General features: G+C 35.0%; 1 protein-coding gene across 3 annotated transcripts in view; it reads left to right on the top strand.

The window, feature by feature from the left end:
• The window catches only part of LOC149789437 (uncharacterized), a 58,331-nt gene extending 43,856 nt beyond the window's left edge, over positions 1–14,475 (top strand). For all 3 annotated transcript variants that reach the window (XM_089975527.1, XM_089975529.1, XM_089975528.1), the window contains 2 exons: positions 2,778–2,881; positions 6,396–14,475. In XM_089975527.1, coding sequence (XP_089831653.1) covers positions 2,778–2,881; positions 6,396–6,473 — 182 coding nt within the window. In that variant the 3' untranslated portion in view covers positions 6,474–14,475. The remainder of the gene's footprint in view (positions 1–2,777; positions 2,882–6,395) is intronic.
• The last annotated feature ends 6,724 nt before the right edge of the window (positions 14,476–21,199 follow it).

The raw sequence follows: 21,199 nt of genomic DNA, 5'->3' as shown, positions 1-21,199 counted from the left end.
AGCTTATTCACAGTAATTGAATTAATCAAATTGTGGATCTTACTTGTATTAATATGGAATACATCTTTTATTTATATGGGATACATCTTACCTGGGTTAATATGGGATATATCTTACCTGTGTAGTATGGAATGCATCTTACCTGTGTTCATATAGAGTACATCATGTATGTGTTAATATAGTGTACATCTTATGTGTGTTAATACGGAAGTATATCTTACCTGTGTAATATGGAGTGCATCTTACCTGTGTTCATATAGAGTACATCATGGATGTGTTAATATAGTGTACATCTTATCTGTGTTAATATAGAGTACATTCTACATGTGTTAATATAGTGTACATCTTATCTGTGTTAATACGGAAGTTTCATTCACATTATGAATACATCATGTTGGATGTTTTGTCTTGCATGCATTAGCAACTGGTGAGACAGAAGTGTCACTCATTTAGACTGTAACAGAAGCAGCAGCAATGTTTACAGACTTTTTTTATATTTTGTATTAAGTTTTTAATTCACCTGACCCAAAGGCTTAGTGAACTTGGTATTACCCTGAGTAGCAATAACAAAATTTTCAAGATGGCTGTAGTTGTTGCCAAAACTGTACCAAAGATTAGGACCATTTTCTTTTAGGACCAATGGCTACTGAATTGTTTTCCTGATGAATATCAGGGATCTGTTTTACACTCAACAGTTTTAAAGAACAAATGGTCTTACAGAGGTCTCAGAAATGCGTAATCACATGTATTTAGATGCAATTTTTTTATCTGGGATGCAGAAAATCACTTATACAGGAGTTCTCCATGCACATGTAATTGCTGGATGGCAAATTCAAGGGCTTGCCAGTCATGCTTCAACCACCTGCTGAGTGGGAGAATATATTGATCGATTGATCATTATAGCTGTGCTGATATTTACAGTGGGAAAATTCAGTGGCTGAAAGACCTCCAGATGTACATGTTGTCATTGTAAGAGTACATATAAGGAACATGACCCAATAGCTTGGCAGTGAATTCAAAGACTTGACTAGCTGCTAACTGGCAAGAAAATGTGCTGATACCTACAGTGACTGAATTCAGAGGCAGAAAGACCCAGTGATGTTCTTGTGTGTAAGAGTACATGAAATGAACAACTTTAGCTTTCATTATTGTGTGTTTCCTAGTGTAGCCGAATAAGTAGTACATGTGACCTTGAAATCAAGACATGTTGAGAGTTAGACAAAATACTGTTGCAAATTTGGATAAGTATATTGTGGTTAAATGGCAGATTGATGAAGATTGTAATGAGATTTATCAGAGTGCTAAAGTTGCTAGAACTGATAGTTCGCATGGAACTCTGTGTATGGTGCCTAGCTTAGTGCATGGAATAAGACCATACCATTGCCTGATATGATTCACTATCACTTTAATTTACAAACAGCTTTATGTCAATGGTGTAAAGAAGTTAGAAAATTAAACTCAATGGCAATAACTGGTTCTACTCACCTGGAAGTTTAGCCACTTCAGTATGCCTAATATGCATCTGGTAGAGGACTGCAACTTTGCTGGTGGGACTCCTGTTTTCTGAAAATAGGAGTTCTAGACTCCTAGTTTTAAAATCCTGGCGAGACCTCTGTCTTATATTGAATTCTTGGAAATGTCGTAATCAATCGTACAGGAACAAACCATTTTGCATTTACATCAGGCTTGATACATTATGGATGAGTAATTTTGTTTTATGAACACATTTTGTCGTTTAATAAGCATTTGACTTTTATATATATATATATATATATATATAAAGAGAGAGAGAGGTGGGTCATGGATTCAAACCCCAGCTGAGTTAGACCAAAGACTTACAAAATTGGCACTAACAGCTGCCTCGCTTGGCGCTCAGTATTAAGAGGTTAGTGTTAGGAATGGTCGGCCTGGTGTCAGGGTAATGTGACTGGGTGGGACATCATGCTACATGTCTGTGACATGATACCCCAGTGCTAGGCATCACTATAAACTGTCTCACTGCAGACATCATAGCGATATGACTGAAACATTGTTAAAGCTACATTAAAAATTTAAATTACACACACATATAAAAAAAGTGCAAACGTTTTTAAACAGCCACCATGGATTAAAGAAATGTGAAAGAATGGTGGTATCTGAATAAGGGAAGCTTAATATATATGTGGCAAATAGCCAAGGGATAATTCTTTTTCTTTTTTTTTTTTTTTTTGGATTTGAGAGGCTGTTACAAAAGGGAGGTGACCATTTAAAGGCTATATTAAGTGTATTTTAAATCCAGGATGGGGGGGGGGGAAGGGACACCGTTTTGAAATATTACATGATGATTACATTTTAAAGAGCATGCCTGAAATATTGGGTAGTTTTCTTTTCCTTAGCTGAATATAGATACAGGATCCTACATGAGTTTCAAATGCAATTTATGAAACAAGTTGAATAATTTCTTTATTTTTGCATGCCTTGACATGTAAAGTCATTTGACAAGTCTTGTAAATTTTATTTGTAACAAGTACAGATATTCATTTATTTTTGTCGAATGTCAAAAAACATTTATTCACATTTGAAGAATTGCATAAAATCTTTTATTTTGATTTGATGGCTTGCATTGCACATTATGCATTCCTTTATTATGTCATGGCATTATTTGTGATGTTACAAGATGTTATTATGTATAATAGTTACAGAAATGTCATATGTGTTTATGATCCTTAAGAACACAATAGTCATGCAATGTTGCTGTTTTTGGAATGAAGCATATGTATTTGACTTTATCTTTGTAGACGAATATTTAACAAAGGAATGGAAATATCCCATTGAATTACATGGTATTGGACAGTACGGTAATGATTCCTTCAGAATATTCTGTGTAAATGAATGGAAACAGGTACGTTTAATTTGCTTACATTAATACTGTTTGTATCTATTAGTGCAAGTAATCAGCTTTCTTGGATTCCTCTTACTTTCCATTCAATACAGCTCACCATCATACACACATGTAGTTCTTAAAAATGGTTATTGGTATGTTGTGTTAGAATCAAGTTGAAAGATTATTTGCAAGCTAAGCGTGGTAAAGAAGAAGTAGTACAGATTATACTATTTTTACATAAAAATTATTATTAGCATACCTGCTTTTTCATGGCATGTCACATAAAGAGAGAAATGGTATAGTATGTTCACATCACCCTTGTAAACAGAAAACAGTCCTGGTTCTCATGTCTTCATGTTTGATGGCACATGGACCATGCCCAATCAACACTGGGCATTTTATAGTAAATTTAATTGAGACAATTCAAGGGCTAAAGGTAAAGTCTGTCAGAGGGAAACAACCACAGTTCCACAGATTGACCAACAGTAGCCAAGGTGATTTGTACTTGCTAATCATTTGAGCATTGCTGTGTGAGAGCTAATTTGCATAGGTGAAATACATGAAGTGGAACAACCCAGTTTATTTGAAATTTGTTGAATTGGACATGCATGTTGAACACACAAAGTTATTGCACTTCATTACCTTGAATGAGAATGTTTTTAGGGTATCTTGAATAAAGAACATTGGCTGGTTCATCATCAACAAGAGCATTTCTGTGAGGTAAGATATTATTTCAGTAAGTGCAGAACTTAATTTTTATGGTAGTTTGTTAGTGGAACATTGCTAGAATGTAAATGTGGCAGTGCAGCTTTGAGCATACCTAAGATAAATCATTATGATGCTAAGACATTTGATTCAGTGACATGTACACTTAATCCATTTACCTTGAGGTCATGTTGGAAAATTTGGTTGAAGGTTTTGTTAAAGATTATTCATTTGCATATATCCGCCTTGGATGCAGGAGGTCGTGGGTTCGATCCCCGGCCGAGTCATACCAAAGACTTACAAAAATGCTACTAAGAGCTGCCACGCTTGTCGCTCAGCATTAAGAGGTTAGTGTTAGGACTGGTCAGCCTGGTGTCAGGATAATGTGACTGGGTGGGACATCATGCTACATTTCTGTGGCATGATGCCCCCATGCTAGACATCACTATAAACTGCCACACTGCAGACATCATAGCGTAAAAATCCAAGTCACACACACACATTTGCATATATTTCTTTAATGCCCTTCTTGGATGTTTTTGTACTTGGTATGAATCATTGTGGTGCACTGGCATCCCTTTGATCATGTGGTCATGGATGAAAGTCAGAGAAACTCTGATGAGGTTTGGTATTCATACGTTTATATTTCATAAAACCCTTCTAGATTTCCATACATTGGATGAATCATTATGAGAACATGACTTTTCAATCTGAGACGCTCGATCTTTCAATTTGATTCTATGATTTGTTACGAGTCTGTGCTCTTAAAATATGTAACAGAAAAGAGTGAAAGACCACAAGCTTTGTAAACTTTTAACAAATATAATTTATTTCCCTAGAATACAAAGTGAAAATCTGAAAAAAAAGAACTTACAGTATTGTGAATTAAATCCCAGAATAATCCAAGAATTACAAGCACATGTCCTAGTAATTTAAAGTAGTGAATTTAATGCAGTACAAGTCCAGAGGAAATCCAAAAACTGAAGGCGATGACCTGTCTGTTATAGCTTATGTTGATGTGTCAACAGCCCTTTGTTGAATCACAGTAATATAATTTCAGGTTTGAATTCATTATAAATTCCAGTGAACATTTCTATCCAAGAATTTTATCAGAGCACTTTTGTTATTTCCAGAGAAAAAAATCACTTCAATTCAATCGTTTTAAGAAAATAAATAAAATTCACCAGAACTGGTCACAATATAATACAACTTGAAAGTGCTAGATGTTAAAGCATGAATGATTAAGTCCTCACAATTACAAGATTATATAATTCTCCACTTGACCACATTTCACAATTAGCATTTTCTATATATAAAAAAAAGACCATAACCTAATATAAAATAACCTTCTAGAATGATCCTGATGTTTACAAAATACAAACAATAACCTGTAAAATTCACTTAAGAATTTCCAAAACTTTGACCCAAATAAACATATTTACCTCTTCTGTTTATAATGATCCTGATATTAAGCCCATACACAGAGAGAATAATTTAGCTATGTATTAGTTGTTTATACAAAATAAAATAAAACGAATTCAATCAGGTAAAACAAATGAACTAAATTTTGGACAAGGTCAAGTCCAGCATACAGTTAGCATGTAATGAAATATAAAAAAATTGGAAACTAACAAACAAACAGTTAAATTAAATATACATAACAGGTTAACATCACATGTTTTACGGTACTGCTTTAATCATGATCTCAGGTTTAAATTAGTAGGCAAAATGTGGGGTCAGTAGGCAAACCCAAAACATAGCAGTTTTTCTTCTATCTTAATATTGTTTTAATTTTATGTTATTGCAGTATAGATTTAATTATTCAAATATTTTGGCCGCTTTCTGTTGTAATATTGCCACATGTTGATATAGACTTATTAATTTTGTCTGTAAACTTGGCAACCCTATAGTTTTTCCTACAGCAAACCTTATGAAATTGTAATAATTTCTTTTGTCCTTTAATTTTCAATCTCTCCATGCCTTTGGTATAGTGTCCATTCATGTTTACAAAATATAGTTGTGCAACTAATAATAATAACAAAGTTCATGGTCCGACTCAAATTATTGCCAAAGGATATCCTTTGACATTTTAGGTAAATTTTATTTAGAGGGAGGCAACTCTAATTTGGGTAAATGATTATACATTATAGTTTTATTTATCTCCCTGTGATATGGTTCCACTGAATACTTCAAACAATAGTTTAAAAAATGGAAATCAACACAGTATTACTCTGTTTCACATATTAATTTAGCTTCACTTGTGACATACAGAGAGAAAAAACTTAATTGTAAAACTTAAGTCCCAGCAGTGTTTACAGTTGTAAATTGGACCATGAACAGCAAGCGGTATCACTGGTATGCAAATCTGTATCACTTAAGTATTCCAAGCCATCATTATTACAAATACTTAGAGTTCAATACATAACCTTGGATTGCTTTAACATTTTGATATTTAGGATCAAGTGAAAATCATGATAATGTTTTTACCTATAATTACTTTTACATCCAAGTGAAAAACATGTTGTTGTTGTTGTTGTGGGGTGTAACGCCATTTTTCAGCACGCGATAGGCTATACCTGGTGGCCAGTATTAATGGTGGAGGAAGAACCCAGGAAAACCCCGGGAAGAACCACCGACCCACGAGAAGCTACTGGCAAGCTTTCTCACATACCCACATTAGCCGAATCCTAGACTCGAACTCAGTACAAAGAATGAATGCTATAACAAATTAATAGTATTTTGTGTGAATTTAGTTGATTTTGATCAATTAATGGTACATTATTATGTGTATAATGTATCCCATAATCACAGTTATCTTTTTTACCAGGTGAAGCCTGAAGACCACAAACTCAATGACTACCACAAATGGTTGTGGGAAAACTATGAAGCCCTTGGAATCCCTTGAGAGATGACTGTATGATTTCTATGGTATCATTGCTACTGCTAGATAGAATACAGCATCACACACAGACATAATGAAGGTTTATACAGGACATTATCTTGGTTTCCAAAGGTCATTGACATGGTTATTTAGCAGTCAGTCGTTGCGACAATTCAATGCTATGGGCCAGTACTCTACTTCCTAATACCATTGCAGCAGGTCTGTGCAACCCAGGTTGTCTTATCTAGTATGAAAAATAGCAAGAGCTGTGATTATCATAAACATGATTTGTGATCAAGAAAACCTTGGACCAAGATAAACCATATTGACAGCAGCTTTTGATCCTGTGTATCATAGCTTTGTAAATCAAGCCATGTGTACATTAACCCCTATGTGATCAACACTTATGATAGAGATGACAAAGTGATTCTTTTTTTCAGGGTAGCCAGCTTAGGTGTTGCAATTTGTAAACTGTGTTGCATAGTCATGGAACCTACAATACTATGACCTATAACTTGTACAGGTAGCTGTTTCCTTGTACTAATGCATATACCTTGTTTATGCTTATTAGAACGAGTAAAGGATGCAGGTGACATTTACTCAATATTGTACAAGAGAAACAAAATGTTATTAATATATATGGATTTAAGAATATTAAATCTTGTCATCTATTTACAGAAGTTTGATGTTACCGATACATCTTGAGACTAATCATTCATTCAGTACTGCTCACTGTTGAGGAGATAACTGTACATAGCAAGATTTGTCATGCATTATAAAAAGCATAAATATTCTGCCAAGAATTCACATTTTTCATTGTTATCAAATATTGTTTACAAAGTAGGAACATAATGACAGCTGTACAAAAGCTGAACTGAACTATGACATTTTATCAAAGTTTTGTTTGAATAAGTGGGGTTTTTTTTCTGGCTAGAAAGATACCATAGCGATAAGAGTAAATAAATTTGCTTCACTATGCCCTCTATAGCCACAAATTTCAAAGGTAACTAGTTGTAGTTTCACAAATGTTGCCTCAAGAAGGTTTTTTTGGTAAATATTTTCCTTATTATCCAGGAAAGGAAACAGGAGCATCCAAGCATTAGACTGAAGTTTTTAAGGTTGTGAGTGCTTGCTAAAGAAGTGTATGGAATGAAGTTTGGCATTTTCTTTGTATAACGTTCCAATGAGATATTCAGATTTTTCTTTTCATGCATATTTTATTTTGGATTTTAATACGTGTTAGTTTCTGAATCTGACTGAAATTTCACTTGTCTTATATTCCATTCTTAATGAGATCCTCATGAATATTAATGTATCATGAAAATGAGGCTAAGCTAGGCAGACATAGAAAAAATATGGTGTCCTACTGTACATCGAGTAACGATCTGAACTGTTTGCCAGATATTTCTTTTGCATTCATTGAGAAGCAACGAATCAAGCAGCTGTGCAGTCTTTTTGCTATATTGTCTTTCCTTGGGAGGAATTGCAGTTTGGTGTAACCCTTGTCATCTCCAGTATTCAAGACACAAGACGTATTATGTTTAAATACTGTTTTATTCACAAGCGATAACTCTCTTCAAAAAGTGTAAAAAAGCTGTAAGAAATGAAAATACAACTATTACAAAGTATGAAGGTTACTATATTTATATTAAACATGTAACTGTGATACTAAAGCAGTCTGCATATGTGAAAGGTAAATGGTTTGTTATGTCCTTTTAACACTTGTAAAATTCAAGAATGAAATTGATGTTCATTATTTACTCCCATACCTTGAAATGCACTAATGAATTTATATCCATCACATACCTTCATACTTGTAAATAATGATAGGGTACTTCCCTATAAACATCTTCACCATGATTAAACCAAGATTGTTATTAAAGGAATCTGACTAATAACACACACTAAGGGGTTTACCATGAATCTAGCACAAAAAAGGGTTGTCACATGTACTTACAGGACACATGGCACTGCGTAAGGTTAATAATAACAATATCAGAACTGACTATTAAAGATAACAATATCAGAACTGACTATTAAAGATAACAATATCAGAACTGACTATCAAAGATAACAATATCAGAACTGACTATCAGAGATAACAATATCAGAAGTGACTATCAAAGATAACACTATCAGAACTGACTATTAAAGATGACAATATCAGAACTGACTATCAAAGATAACACTATCAGAACTGACTATTAAAGATAACAATATCAGAACTGACTATCAAAGATAACAATATCAGAACTGACCATCAGCTTCAGTTCATTTTCATAGCTGAAATTAAATCTACATGTCATTAATTAGAATTTATAAGGGTACTCACACTGGCGGGCTTTGATGAGTCTATGATGTGGGCTGTGAAAGCATGTTCACATTTCTGCCTGAATGTATTATAACTAAAAGAAAGGAAAACCTCTCTTATGCAGAAGAGTTCATAAAAATGGGAAATAACTCTTACAGTACTACTATACATTTTCCAACAGGACAGCACAACAATCATTACATGTATCATGTATAGGTTACATACCACCATCACGTAGTCTTGTTTCAGAGAATTGTTGACACGCTTTTGAAAAAGATGTTGCTGCTGTTTATGTCTACATAAGTAAATCAAAATCTGAGCTTCAGGCTTGAGGCTGTTCGTGAGGAAAATAATTTAATTGAATCTTAAATGTACTTTACTGTGCTGGATGTCAAAATCATACAGACAGTTGTGAAGAGGTTTCTTAAGAAATTTCTCAAGGTTCTCGTATGTTAAATTTGGTGGCAGAATAAAGGAAAAAAACAAAGTGTTTGAATATGTGCATTATTAAGAATGAAATTTAGGATCTGTCAAGAGAATAAAACATCAGTTGACCAACATGTATACTATCCCTGAGCTAGCATGGAAACATGCATACTGTGCCAGAGCTAGCGTGGAAACATGCATACGATGCCTGAACTAGTTTAGAAACATGCATACTATGCCTGAGCTAGCATGGAAACATGCATACTGTGCCAGAGCTAGCATGGAAACATGCATACGATGCCTGAACTAGTTTAGAAACATGCATACTATGCCTGAGCTAGCATAGAAACATGCATATTATGCCTGAGCTAGCATAGAAACATGCATACTGTGCCTGAGCTAGCACAGAAACATGCATACTGTGCCTGAACTAGCTTAGAAACATCCATGCTATGCCTGAGCTAGCATAGAAACATGCATACTATGCCCGAGTTAGCATAGAAAAATGCATAATGTGCCTGAGCTAGCATAGAAGCATGCATACTGTGCCTGAGCTAGCACAGAAACATGCATAATGTGCCTGAGCTAGCATAGAAACATGCATACTATGCCTGAACTAGCTTAGAAACATCCATACTATGCCTGAACTAGTTTAGAAACATGCATACTATGCCTGAGCTAGCATAGAAACATGCATAATGTGCCTGAGCTAGCATAGAAACATGCATAATGTGCCTGAGCTAGCATAGAAACATGCATAATGTGTCTGAGCTAGCATAGAAACATGCATAATGTGCCTGAACTAGTTTAGAAACATGCATACTGTGCCTGAGCTAGCATAGAAACTTGCATACTATGCCTGAACTAGTTTAGGAACATGCACACTGTGCCTGAGCTAGCATAGAAACATGCATACTGTACCAGAGCTAGCTTAGAAATATGCATACTATGCCTGAACTAGTTTAGGAACATGCATACTGTGCCTGAACTAGCTTAGAAACATGCATACCTTTGTTTAGAAAGAAAAATCAGTAACATATCTTCAAGTATTTAATTTTCCTTGTATTAGTTTCCAGAAGAATATTTGTTGAACCTGTTGAGGCAATATTAATGCTGTTGTATGTCTCATTACCTTTGACATTTTTTTCTGAAAAGGATATATGTGATGAACAAATAAGTAACTTCACATCCTGGTATCTTTCTGGTTAGAAAATTATATAGAAATGTTGTGAATAGCTCAGAGCTCCTGATTGCTTATTCTATGTACAACAGTCTTTAACCAAGAGAAACAAGGTTTGTCAACAGAACATTAGCAATTTTTACAACATCAAACCAAATGTTACATGTGTACATTTCTTGGGTAACATTCAGGGCAGTACTATATCTCTGCAACATGTTAGAAATATTTCATATGTTTTTTATGTTACATCAGTTGGCTGTACAAACATAGGCAGTGCTACTTCTCTGTAACAAGTTAGAACCATTTCCATACACAAATTATGTTACATCAGTTGACTGTACACTTTTCCATGACAGTGCTTCATGTTAACAAGTTAGAACCATTTCCATGAACAAATTGTGTTACATCAGTTGACTGTACACTTTTTCATGGCAGTGCTACTTCTCTGTAACAAGACAGAACCATTTCCATACACAAATTGTGTAACATCAATTGACTGCACACCTTCCCAGGCAGTGATGCTTCTCTGTATGAATCTGGGACCACTCAGTGATGACTTTTTTAAGTATGTAAATGATGGCTGTGCCATCGAAATGCAGACTTGATTGAAGAAGGTTTTTTGATTAAGTTGTTTCTTTTTAAATTTCCATGTGCCAAACCACCTTCATTTTTTTGTGCTTTTAATGTTCATATAAAGATCCTTTTCTATTAGTGTGTATATATCCTGCTAAATTTAACTACAACAATGTTCATCAGAATTGTATTGTTTGTAAATGAAGTACTGTTTTAATCCCTCCAAATTTTCACAAGTCAAATTTCCAGTATGTTAGACTATAAATTGCCTTGGCTGATCAATTATTGTGCTTTGCACAAGCGACATCTATTGAATATTTTTTTCATGATTTTCTTCCCATAATATGTACATCTGCTGAAAATGGTGGAGGCAATTTATTTCAAAAGTATACTTTGTAAGTTTGATATCGAAAGTCTGACTACATACCAGAAAGAAGACACTACAGTTGTATTTGAGGAAAAGGATGTATTTGTGTGAACACTGACCAGCAGGGAAAAATCAATTATGTTATTAATTCATTCCAGTTATGTGCACCCCTTGCCTCGATCATGAAGGATCAGTGTTCAGATTTAAACAACTTTATTATTATTGGATGCAGGAGCTTGCCTTGCCACCACATCCAATGAAATTCACAGACCAGAAGAACTTAAATATTTGATTGATCTGCCAAGGTGTAGGTAGGTTAACATATCATAACCCTGGCTAGTAAAGATGATCCCTCCAGAGCCACTGACATGCCGTTTTCCTATTCCTAAAATAGATAAATGTTTCAAACATTAATAAGAAGTGTTCTAAGTTTATTTTCAGAACTTGCTGGACTTAAGGCAGAGATAAATCCTTTTCAAAAAGTACATGGTCCACTTTGAAAATTTTTGGTTTTAAGTCACTTGCTTTCAGACACATATTACTGCAGCAAGGGGTCTCAGAGATGCTGCCTGGGTATGCAAGTGTACAAAATTAAGGAACAGTTTACCAATTTGGACACTTCAAAAACAGTGAAGCATGAGAACTCCTGCAAATTAGTTCAGAGTTGTAATTATAAAAAAATACTTTGCACAGTATATATAATTTTTAAATAGTCATTATGATAAACCAAATAAACAAGAATCTTGAAGAAAAGAAGAAAAAGATAATAATTTGATAAAATGCCTCTGTTCATTCCAAAGTATGCAGATGTATGTTAATACAAAAGAATTCTTGGAAATCCCCATAATTATTTATAATAGCAGTATGTGTGTCTTAGAGGGGTTCTGCAATTGGTGATTTTTCCTCATTTGTGCTTGCAAAAACGCTAGTCCATTTCCAAAAAGGTGAGATAGTAAATTATAGTAAAGCACGGCAGGTTATAAAATTACTGATTATTTCCAAATTTCAAGTTAGTGATGTCATGAATGTGCATTGTGGATGGCAGAGTGAAGACAGTGAAAGATGTAGTGGCATTTCTCACAAAACAGAAGACAGTAGTTCTTAAATTGTGTTAGATCCCAGGGTTAGATGAACAGCTGGCTAAGTTAGGTATGTCTGTGCCCCTTCAGATGGCAAGGGCTCTCAGTACAGACCAATGTTAATGTACAGACGAGGAACAGATTAAGCTGTGAAAGTCGACAGATTAAGGCTCAAACAATTAAAGAGGTCATATTTGTGGGGATTTTAAATTCAGTAGAGCTTTAACAGAGTGGAGCAGGAAGAAGGATCAACTTGATATTGTAAATAATCCGTTAGTGCCATTTCTTTCTTTCCCATTATTTTGTACTCTTCCATTGTTTTCATGGCAAGGGGTGACAGCCAGAAATGCAGTCAGACATAATCCTGACTGCATTTCTGGCTGTCTGTAATGTTGATATGTACCTACAGGTAGTAAATCAATGCCTGATTGATAATTATGTTAAAAACTTGGGATCCTACTTTGGAATGTTCTAGTAGAGCGATGTTACATTGTCATGTCACTAATAGATTTCATTTAAAGAATATCCAACTTGAATTATAAGAATAACAGAATAGCACAAGCTAAATTGTCGACATCATGTTGTAGATTCCTGTTGAAATATGTGGATGGGAAGCTACAACCAGTAATTTTTTTAAAGCTCACTTTTGCCATGTGATAGAGAACAAATTTCATTTTGTATCAGAATACCAGTGTTACATAGAATTTAAATGTATGGACATGAATATTATTGGAGGGATCTAAATATGTCTACATTTATTGATCTACATTAAAGTAATAATCACACATCTGTACAAAATGGAAACAATTTTTATGTTTAGATTGTTTGAACTTCACATTGAATTATTAAGTCTGCACCATAATGAATTCATTAAACATTTTTTAAGAAGTTTCACTTTCTAAAACTATTCTCAATCTGCTAATACAAGATGAAAATTATATATTGTTTGTTTCATTAGCTACTTTAGTTGCTGATTTATACTCACATTTCCTTTTGATGTGATTGTATTTTTCCTTTTTCAATTTTTTTGTCTTCCAAAACTTTTAATATAGATTAAAAAATCATGATGATTCATATCTTGTTATGTACATCACAGTTTTGATTATGGCTTGAACTGTTGCATTTTCAGTTGCAAATTTTGGAGTCAAAGATGCTGATATATTTTTTAGCATTAATTCAATTGATACATTTTAAGAAGGACAGTAGTCTAGTATGCAATAAAGGTTCCTCATCCTCTTTTATTTTCGAAGGGGGTGTTCGTTGTGTATGTGACACCAATCCTGAAGTTTTGTATGAAGTTTCTAGAATTATCTACATAGGTGAATATAAAATTTAAAAAGTGCATAAAGTTCAAAGAAAAATAAATTGTAACTACCAAATAAAAGTGGCAGTGTCTCTTCTTGGTCCAATAATTTTGTCAACATTTTACATAATATAGTTAATTTTTGGGAATATTGTTGCTTGCAGTCATTAAGCTTCATACCTGCATTTACCATAATGAATCCTAGTCATTGTCACCAAAATGGGTCACAGTGATCAAGTTTTGTTTTCATGCTCAAGTAATTATGCTGAATTTTAGCATTTAGCTTTCTACTTAAAACACTACTGGCCGTTCTGTTGTGTAATTCTGTATGTAGTCAACTCAAGGAGCACCACATGATTTCATGACATGCAGCACTTTGTAGAATTGTTATTTGTTTAGAATTTTTTATTGTTACTTAACCATTGTAATTAAGCCACTGTGATGTAGTAATGTACTATGTCTACTATTGTTTTATCTGGTGAGCATTTATGTCTTATTTTCTTCACATGCAGAATCAATGTGTTTGCTGATGTAAATATGTACAGATCCTTTTACGAGTGATTTTTTATTGAATTTTTACTTGTGCCATCAGATAGTGATATAGCACAAGGAAATAACATGTGGAATGGAACATTTGTTTTACCTTACAAAAATGAATGAAGAAAACATCTGTGGAATATTACCAACAGTGATATTTACATTTCCAGTGGAAAGTTCAGCTAGTTTCCAACTGAAAAAATATTGTAAAAAAAATATGGACAGTAAATATAATGATCACTATATACAAGGGTTGGTTTTCTTTCTCCCTGCATCTACAGAATATTTCAGTAAGGATTGATTTTTAGTTATTAAAATAATGATGATGTAATAGTTAAGGATAATTCAACATTCAGTAAAATGGAAAAGAGAACTTTAATGAAAAGAACATTTGATGTATTTAAATTGTCATAGAAAGTATAATTAAATGCATGTCATCTTTAATTAGGTATGTCATCTTTAATTAGGCTTGTCATCTTTAATTAGGTATGTTATAGTTATCAACTCTCTTAAATTTTACACACATACATAGAAACAGTAAATAGAGTTTTGGTGCACATTTGAGGAAAGTCGTGGGCCCTATTGCAATTTTAGAAAACCTTCCCACCCACCAAAACACTTTACCCGATCCGCCTCCTAAATAAATAAAGAACTACTGTGTACCAAACGCATCACCTTGATCATCTGATATTCGATGGCATTGTCAGGCGCGTCATATAATCAGGTATTACGTAACCTACATGCTTCATATAAAGTTCTCATAAGAGATTGTCTAAATGGATGACCTATGCTTATTCTGTTCCCAAAAGTTTGACTAAGTTTGGATGGGTCAAAACTTTCGGTTGCCCACACGATGAGCTGAACAATATAGCAGTTACCACTTGGGCTTTTTTTTTTAACACACAAGTATGGGGCGATCTATCATCTCACATAAGGTTAATTCCATCTCTTGGGAACATTTCATTCAAGCACTATGTTCCTGTTGTTTTTCTTGTTTTATTGCCATTCAGTGCTTCTTCAAGTTCGTTGTCATAATTTGGAATAATACATTGATGATCCAACAAGACGAAATCAAAATCTTTTCTTGTAAAATAAATTCAACGTAATTTACTTGGTATGTTTAGTGAGAAATGTAACGTAACATTATGCGCCTGTTTGGCCTCTTATGAGAATTTATACTAAGTTATACTATTTGATTCAAAGTATGGCACAACGGAACCACCAAATAACACACTGAACCCATATTCCAATTCTGTTTCTAGCTATCTATTACTCAACACCCACCCCAAGAATGTATTGAACTTGGAAAGTACAGGAATTTGTTTCCCATACGAAATTTATAGATCTATAGATACCTCTCTCTCTCTCTCTCTCTCTCTCTCTCTCTCTCTCACCGCTCCGGTGGTCTAGTGGTTAGAGCGCCCGTCTCGGAAGCGGGAGGATGTGGGTTCGATACCCGGCCGAATCATATCAAAGACTTACAAAAATGGTACTAACAGCTGCCTCGCTTGGCGCTAAGCATTAAGAGTTAGTGTTGTTAAAGTTAGGAATGGTCGGCCTGGTGTCAGGATAATGTGACTGGGAGGGACATCATGCTACATGTCTGCGGCATGATGCCCCAGTGCTGGACATCGCTATAAACTGCCACACTGCAGATATCGTGGCGATATGACTGAAAAATTGTTAACGCTACGTTAAAAATCATAATCACACGCAATCTCTCTCTCTATCTCTCTCTCTCTCTCTCTCTCTCTCTCTCTATCTCTCTCTCTCTCTCTCTCTCTCTCTCTCTCTGAGTTTGACACACGATATCATCTAAAGTGTGCGATGCACACAAATTCTATGTACATTTTGGTTTGACATGTTTTCAAATTTGAACAGAGTAAACTCTGCAATTTAAGAAACAGAAAACAAAATCATCATATTATAACGAATTGTATACCATAATCAACAACCAAATCTCTCAACTGACAGTGAACATTTTTTGTATCAACATTTACTGCCAGTGAATTGATAAAATCGAAACTTGCTCTCGCCAGTCACAATTTCACTCGTGTGACGTATATTGCAGTCAGTCAATGTAGGGCAGGCACATTTGTAATATATTTCACAAACAGATGAATGAAAATTCGGCGTACGTAGTAACCAGTGTTTGAGATGCAACTTGATGCCAGTAACGTACGTGTTTTCGTGACAATCTGAAATATAGGATAGTCAAAATTCTCATTGCACCCTCATTTGGACTCCGCTGCAGGCAGGCAGTGCTAGGGTTTGCAGATGTCAAACATTTGTTACATACTGCTGAATTGTTATATATATATATATATATATATATATATATATATATATATATATATATATATTGACTTAATTGTTTGTAAGTTTTAAAATCTTTTTACTTTTTAATTTAATTATATGTCAAAATAATGGAGTTCTGTTTACTAGGAACTCGATGCTTTTTGCAGAAAATAGTTTGACCTTAACTGTTCATTTTTGGAAACGCATAAGGCTGACCTGGTTCCCGACCTTAATTCAAAATTTGTAACAGTCACTGAACAAGTTGTTTTTTGTTTATTTTTATTGTATGAATAATAAGGTGGAGACTGAGGCTGTATTGAATATGTGACCCTAGGCTTGTAGATAATTTTAGTGAAGTAAACAACTTTTTTTTCTCGGAGTAAAATGATTGGTTTTTATCAAGGTCATACTGGGGCTACGTGATAATTTTATATGTAAACATGATCACATGATCCTCTTTTTCGCAATTAGGCATTTCCAAAATTGCGCATTACTTAGTTTAAACAGTGATGTTTCGAGAGAGAGATCTCGGTTAGTCTTCTAAACACTGGGTCGTAAAGTGGTTTCGTTTGTTGTGTCATTTTGGGAATTACATTTTAATGTTTACTCGAATTATTTGGATTCTGAAAGATTAATTGATTTCTCTGGAAATATTTTGAGTGCTCGTGCAGAATTCTTGAACAAAGAATTTCATTATTTCAAACACCGGATTATTTCTTGTGTTTCTACAAGGAACTGTAGACTTCAACACAGTACAGGATGCAGCATACGTCATCGCCTTCCATCTTGGATTCTTCGTCGGGAATCGAACTTTAAATCATTAGAACGTTTTATTTTTAGACTTCTAAAATGTTATTCTTGGATTACTTTTGGATTTGATTCTTAAAACCATAAGTCATTATGTTTTCATTTTTACAGTATTTTTCCAGGGAAATAAATAATTTGTTAACTTTTTCAAAGCTTGTTGTTTTCACTCTTTCTTGTATTACTGTTTATTCGAGCCTAAACACATAACAGAATGAACATTTACTTGACTCAATACTCCGTATGTCTGAAATAGAAGTTGCTTCCACTAACATAGGTTGGGGGCCCCGAGTGGTCTAAAGCGCTCACCGCTCCGGATCACTGCCATCTCACCTCTGTCTGCGTGGGTTCGAGTCCAAGGATCGGCTACCGTGGGTACGTGGGAAAGCCTGCCAGTAGCTTCTCGTGGGTCGGTGGTTCTTCCCTGGGTTTTCCGGGGTTCTTCCTCCACCAGTTATACTGGCCGTCATGTATAGCCTATCTTGTGCTGAAAAATGGCGTTAAACCCTAGAACAACAACAACTAACATAGGTTGATGATCTGAACAAGTCAATTAAATCTAAGGAAAACCAGAATCACCTCCACGCTCCTTGAACTTCATACAGGATAAAGGATAAAAAAATATATATCGATGTTTCTAACACAGGATTTCCCCTCGTCGCTATAAACCCACAAAACTGTGGCCTAGTGTTAATTTCATGTAATGTCGGAAAACAAAAGAAAATATCGATTTAAAGTTAATTTCTGGTCTTTTCATAAATCAACAGACCCTTTTTAACATAGGATTCCGTTTTTAAAACAGATATATTGTGTGTGTGTGTGTGTGTGTGTGTGTGATTTGGACTTTTAACGTAGCTGTAACAATTTTTCAGTCATATCGCTACAGTATCTGCAGTGTGGCAGTTCATAGTGATGTCTAGTACTGGGGCATGATGCCATATACATGTGGCATCATGTCCCACCCAGTCACATTATCCTGACACCAGGCTGACCAGTCATAACACTATCCTCTTAAAGCTGAGCGACCAATGTCTGCAGTGTGGCAGTTCATAGTGATGTCTGGTACTGGGGCATGATGCCATCATATACAGGTGGCATCATGTCCCACCCAGTCACATTATCATGACACCAGGCTGACCAGTCATAACACTATCATCTTGAAGCAGCTGAGCGCCTAGCGAGGCACTGTTAGTACCATTTTTAGAAGTCTTTAGTATGACTCAGCCGGGATTTGAACCCACGACCTATCGCATCCGAGGCGGACGCTCTAACTACTAGGCCACTGGATCGGTCGCATTATATACTAATGATGTTAATGCTATGGACGTTTTTAGCATTAAATTCTCAGTTGGCCCCATATGGTCATATTTTCAGAATTGCGGTGTAATGTTAAGTTTACACTGAATACACAATCATTTTTGACCCAATATGAATCAGTATTACTACTGCTGACACTTAAGGTATGGAGAATGCATATTGATTTGGGGTCAAAAGTTCAAAGTCATTGTGGCTGAAAGAAAAATGGGCGTGCAGAAGAACTTTTGTTCTAGAGTAAAATCTTTGACCAAATTTTATGGATGACTATGGTAATACATACACCTTTAGTTTATGTAGTCTAACGGCCAGGGATCATGGTAATAACATGTCTTGTAAGAAAATAATGGTGTCTACTCAGTAAATTTAGTTAAAGACCGCAAGCCTTGACCACAGGTTCAAGTAACCGAGATTCGATGGGCAATACTCGTCAGAGTTCACCATGACAAACAAGTGCTTACATAGAGATTTATTGAACGCGTGTGCTCACTGTGCCGTTTAGGGTATTCTTAAAGTTTCGTAAATATTTACCTACCGTTCTCACATCAGCTTGTATTGTCTTGATTACTCTCTGCGCTTAACCTATACTATAGCAATTTTGCGTTCCGCTTTAAAGATGCAATTGATGTTGCATTTATGTTAATGTTTGAAAATAAATTTGATAGAAGAAACTCAATTCTCATAGGAACTAAAGAAATTTTAGTATTTCTACCGCAAGAAAAAAACTGCCTGATGATTTTATGAGTCGCTTCAAGTGCTTGAATACACTATGTAACACAACTTTTGTTCCTGGGTAGTAAGTACTATTTGGTAATTGCTTATGTTTATTATGCTTATTGCTTTCTTTTATTCCCTGAGCATATCAACGTTTAACCAAAAGAATTTGGTCATGGGTAGTAAGTGTTATTTCGTAATTGCTTATGCCTAAAAAGTATAGAAAATGGCTATTATTCCCCACAAACTTTGCTTTTGTGACCAGGACAGTGATATTTTGAAAATTGTATAGTTCCAATGAGAAAACGGGCGAATTTGTGTCTTTACGTTCACATAAAGTCAGAAGAAGAAAAAACATGAATGAAAATTAACATGTAATTATACTAAAGTAATACAAAAATGACCAAAAGATTTAGAAATGAGTAGTTTTTCGAGATTTACGATGATTATACTTTAAATCACTCTCACGAATCAGCCCCCAAATGTAGTCTCCCATCATGTTCTCGTTATACTGTCCTTGGTAGCGGCGTTCAAAGTACGGTATATCCTAGTGGAAGCGCTCGAGTTGCTCCGCCGAGTACGCTCCCATGTTCTCCTTGAATTTATCCAGATGAGCATCAAGGGACATCCTGCCGCCCATTGTTCCGTAGTTCTTCACCAGAGTCTCAACCAGCTCCACATAGTTTTCGGCCTTGTGATTGCCCAGGAAGCCTCGAACCTCTGCGACAAAGCTGTTCCAAGCCGCTTTCTCCTTAATAGTGAGCTTCTTGGGGAATTCATTGCACTCCAGATACAGATATGTATCCACTAGGCAGCTGGAACTAAACTGAACTGGTGGACTTAAGGCCCCTGTATTTATACTACTATTTATGTTACTGGAGAGTTCTAGAAAGTTCTAGAAGTTACTCCAAGTTTACTCAGCACTGAATCTATCTGGAATGTTCTGGAAAATAGGCAAATTTCAAAAAATCACTGTCCTGGTCACAAAAGCGAAGTTTGTTGGGAATAATAGCCATTTTCTATACTTTTGAGGCATAAGCAATTACGAAATAACACTTACTACCCATGAACAAAAGAAAAATTGTTACACGGTGATATGCTCAGGGAATAAAATAAAGTACGAAGGAATTAAGAAATTAAGAATTAAAAAAAGAGCGAAGGATAAAAAAAAGACCGGAGGAAGGATGGAAGAAAACAGTCCATTTTGAAGTCATGTTTTATTAGCATTGTGCGTAAAGTCTGATCATGTACACGTGTTATATAAATAGAATAACGATACTGTAATGAAAAATCGAACAAATCATGGCATACAGCATTGCATATTAACTATAACAAAGTGCACAAATTTGAATATATTTGCGACTCTCTTGTATTGCACATAAAATCTAGCATAGGCACACACAAAATACGAGCATAATGATATCAGATATGATGTGGGTAAATCCCGTTCATCAATAGAGCATTGTGATTTTTCAATATCTGGTAGATGAGTATAATCAAAATTTATTGTGTATTTTCAATAAGTTTATATAAATTAGGGGTCTCAAACTCAAACCACCTCAAGGGCCGCATGAGGGTATTTTCGATGACCCAAGGGCCGCACAGCCTTTGTTATCTCTCATGACACCTTATGACGCCAATCATTTTGCGGACCACAGGATACAGCTTGGCGGCCCGCGGGACACGTGTTGGAGACCCCTGATATAAATGGTGAGGCGACCCGATTAATGACTTGCATTTAGATAAAGTGACATAAAACCCATAATTTTAAAAACCTTTCTTACTTGTATGTGAAATAATCGTTTCGCTCAGACCATCTAAATTGTTAATTTCAACTACTTTGT

Source organism: Sinohyriopsis cumingii, chromosome 11, assembly GCF_028554795.1.
Source record: "Sinohyriopsis cumingii isolate HCF-2022 chromosome 11, ASM2855479v2, whole genome shotgun sequence".
Lineage (NCBI taxonomy): Eukaryota > Metazoa > Mollusca > Bivalvia > Unionida > Unionidae > Sinohyriopsis > Sinohyriopsis cumingii.
Note: the sequence above shows the minus strand (reverse complement) of the source record. Positions and strands in the feature narration are given on the sequence as shown.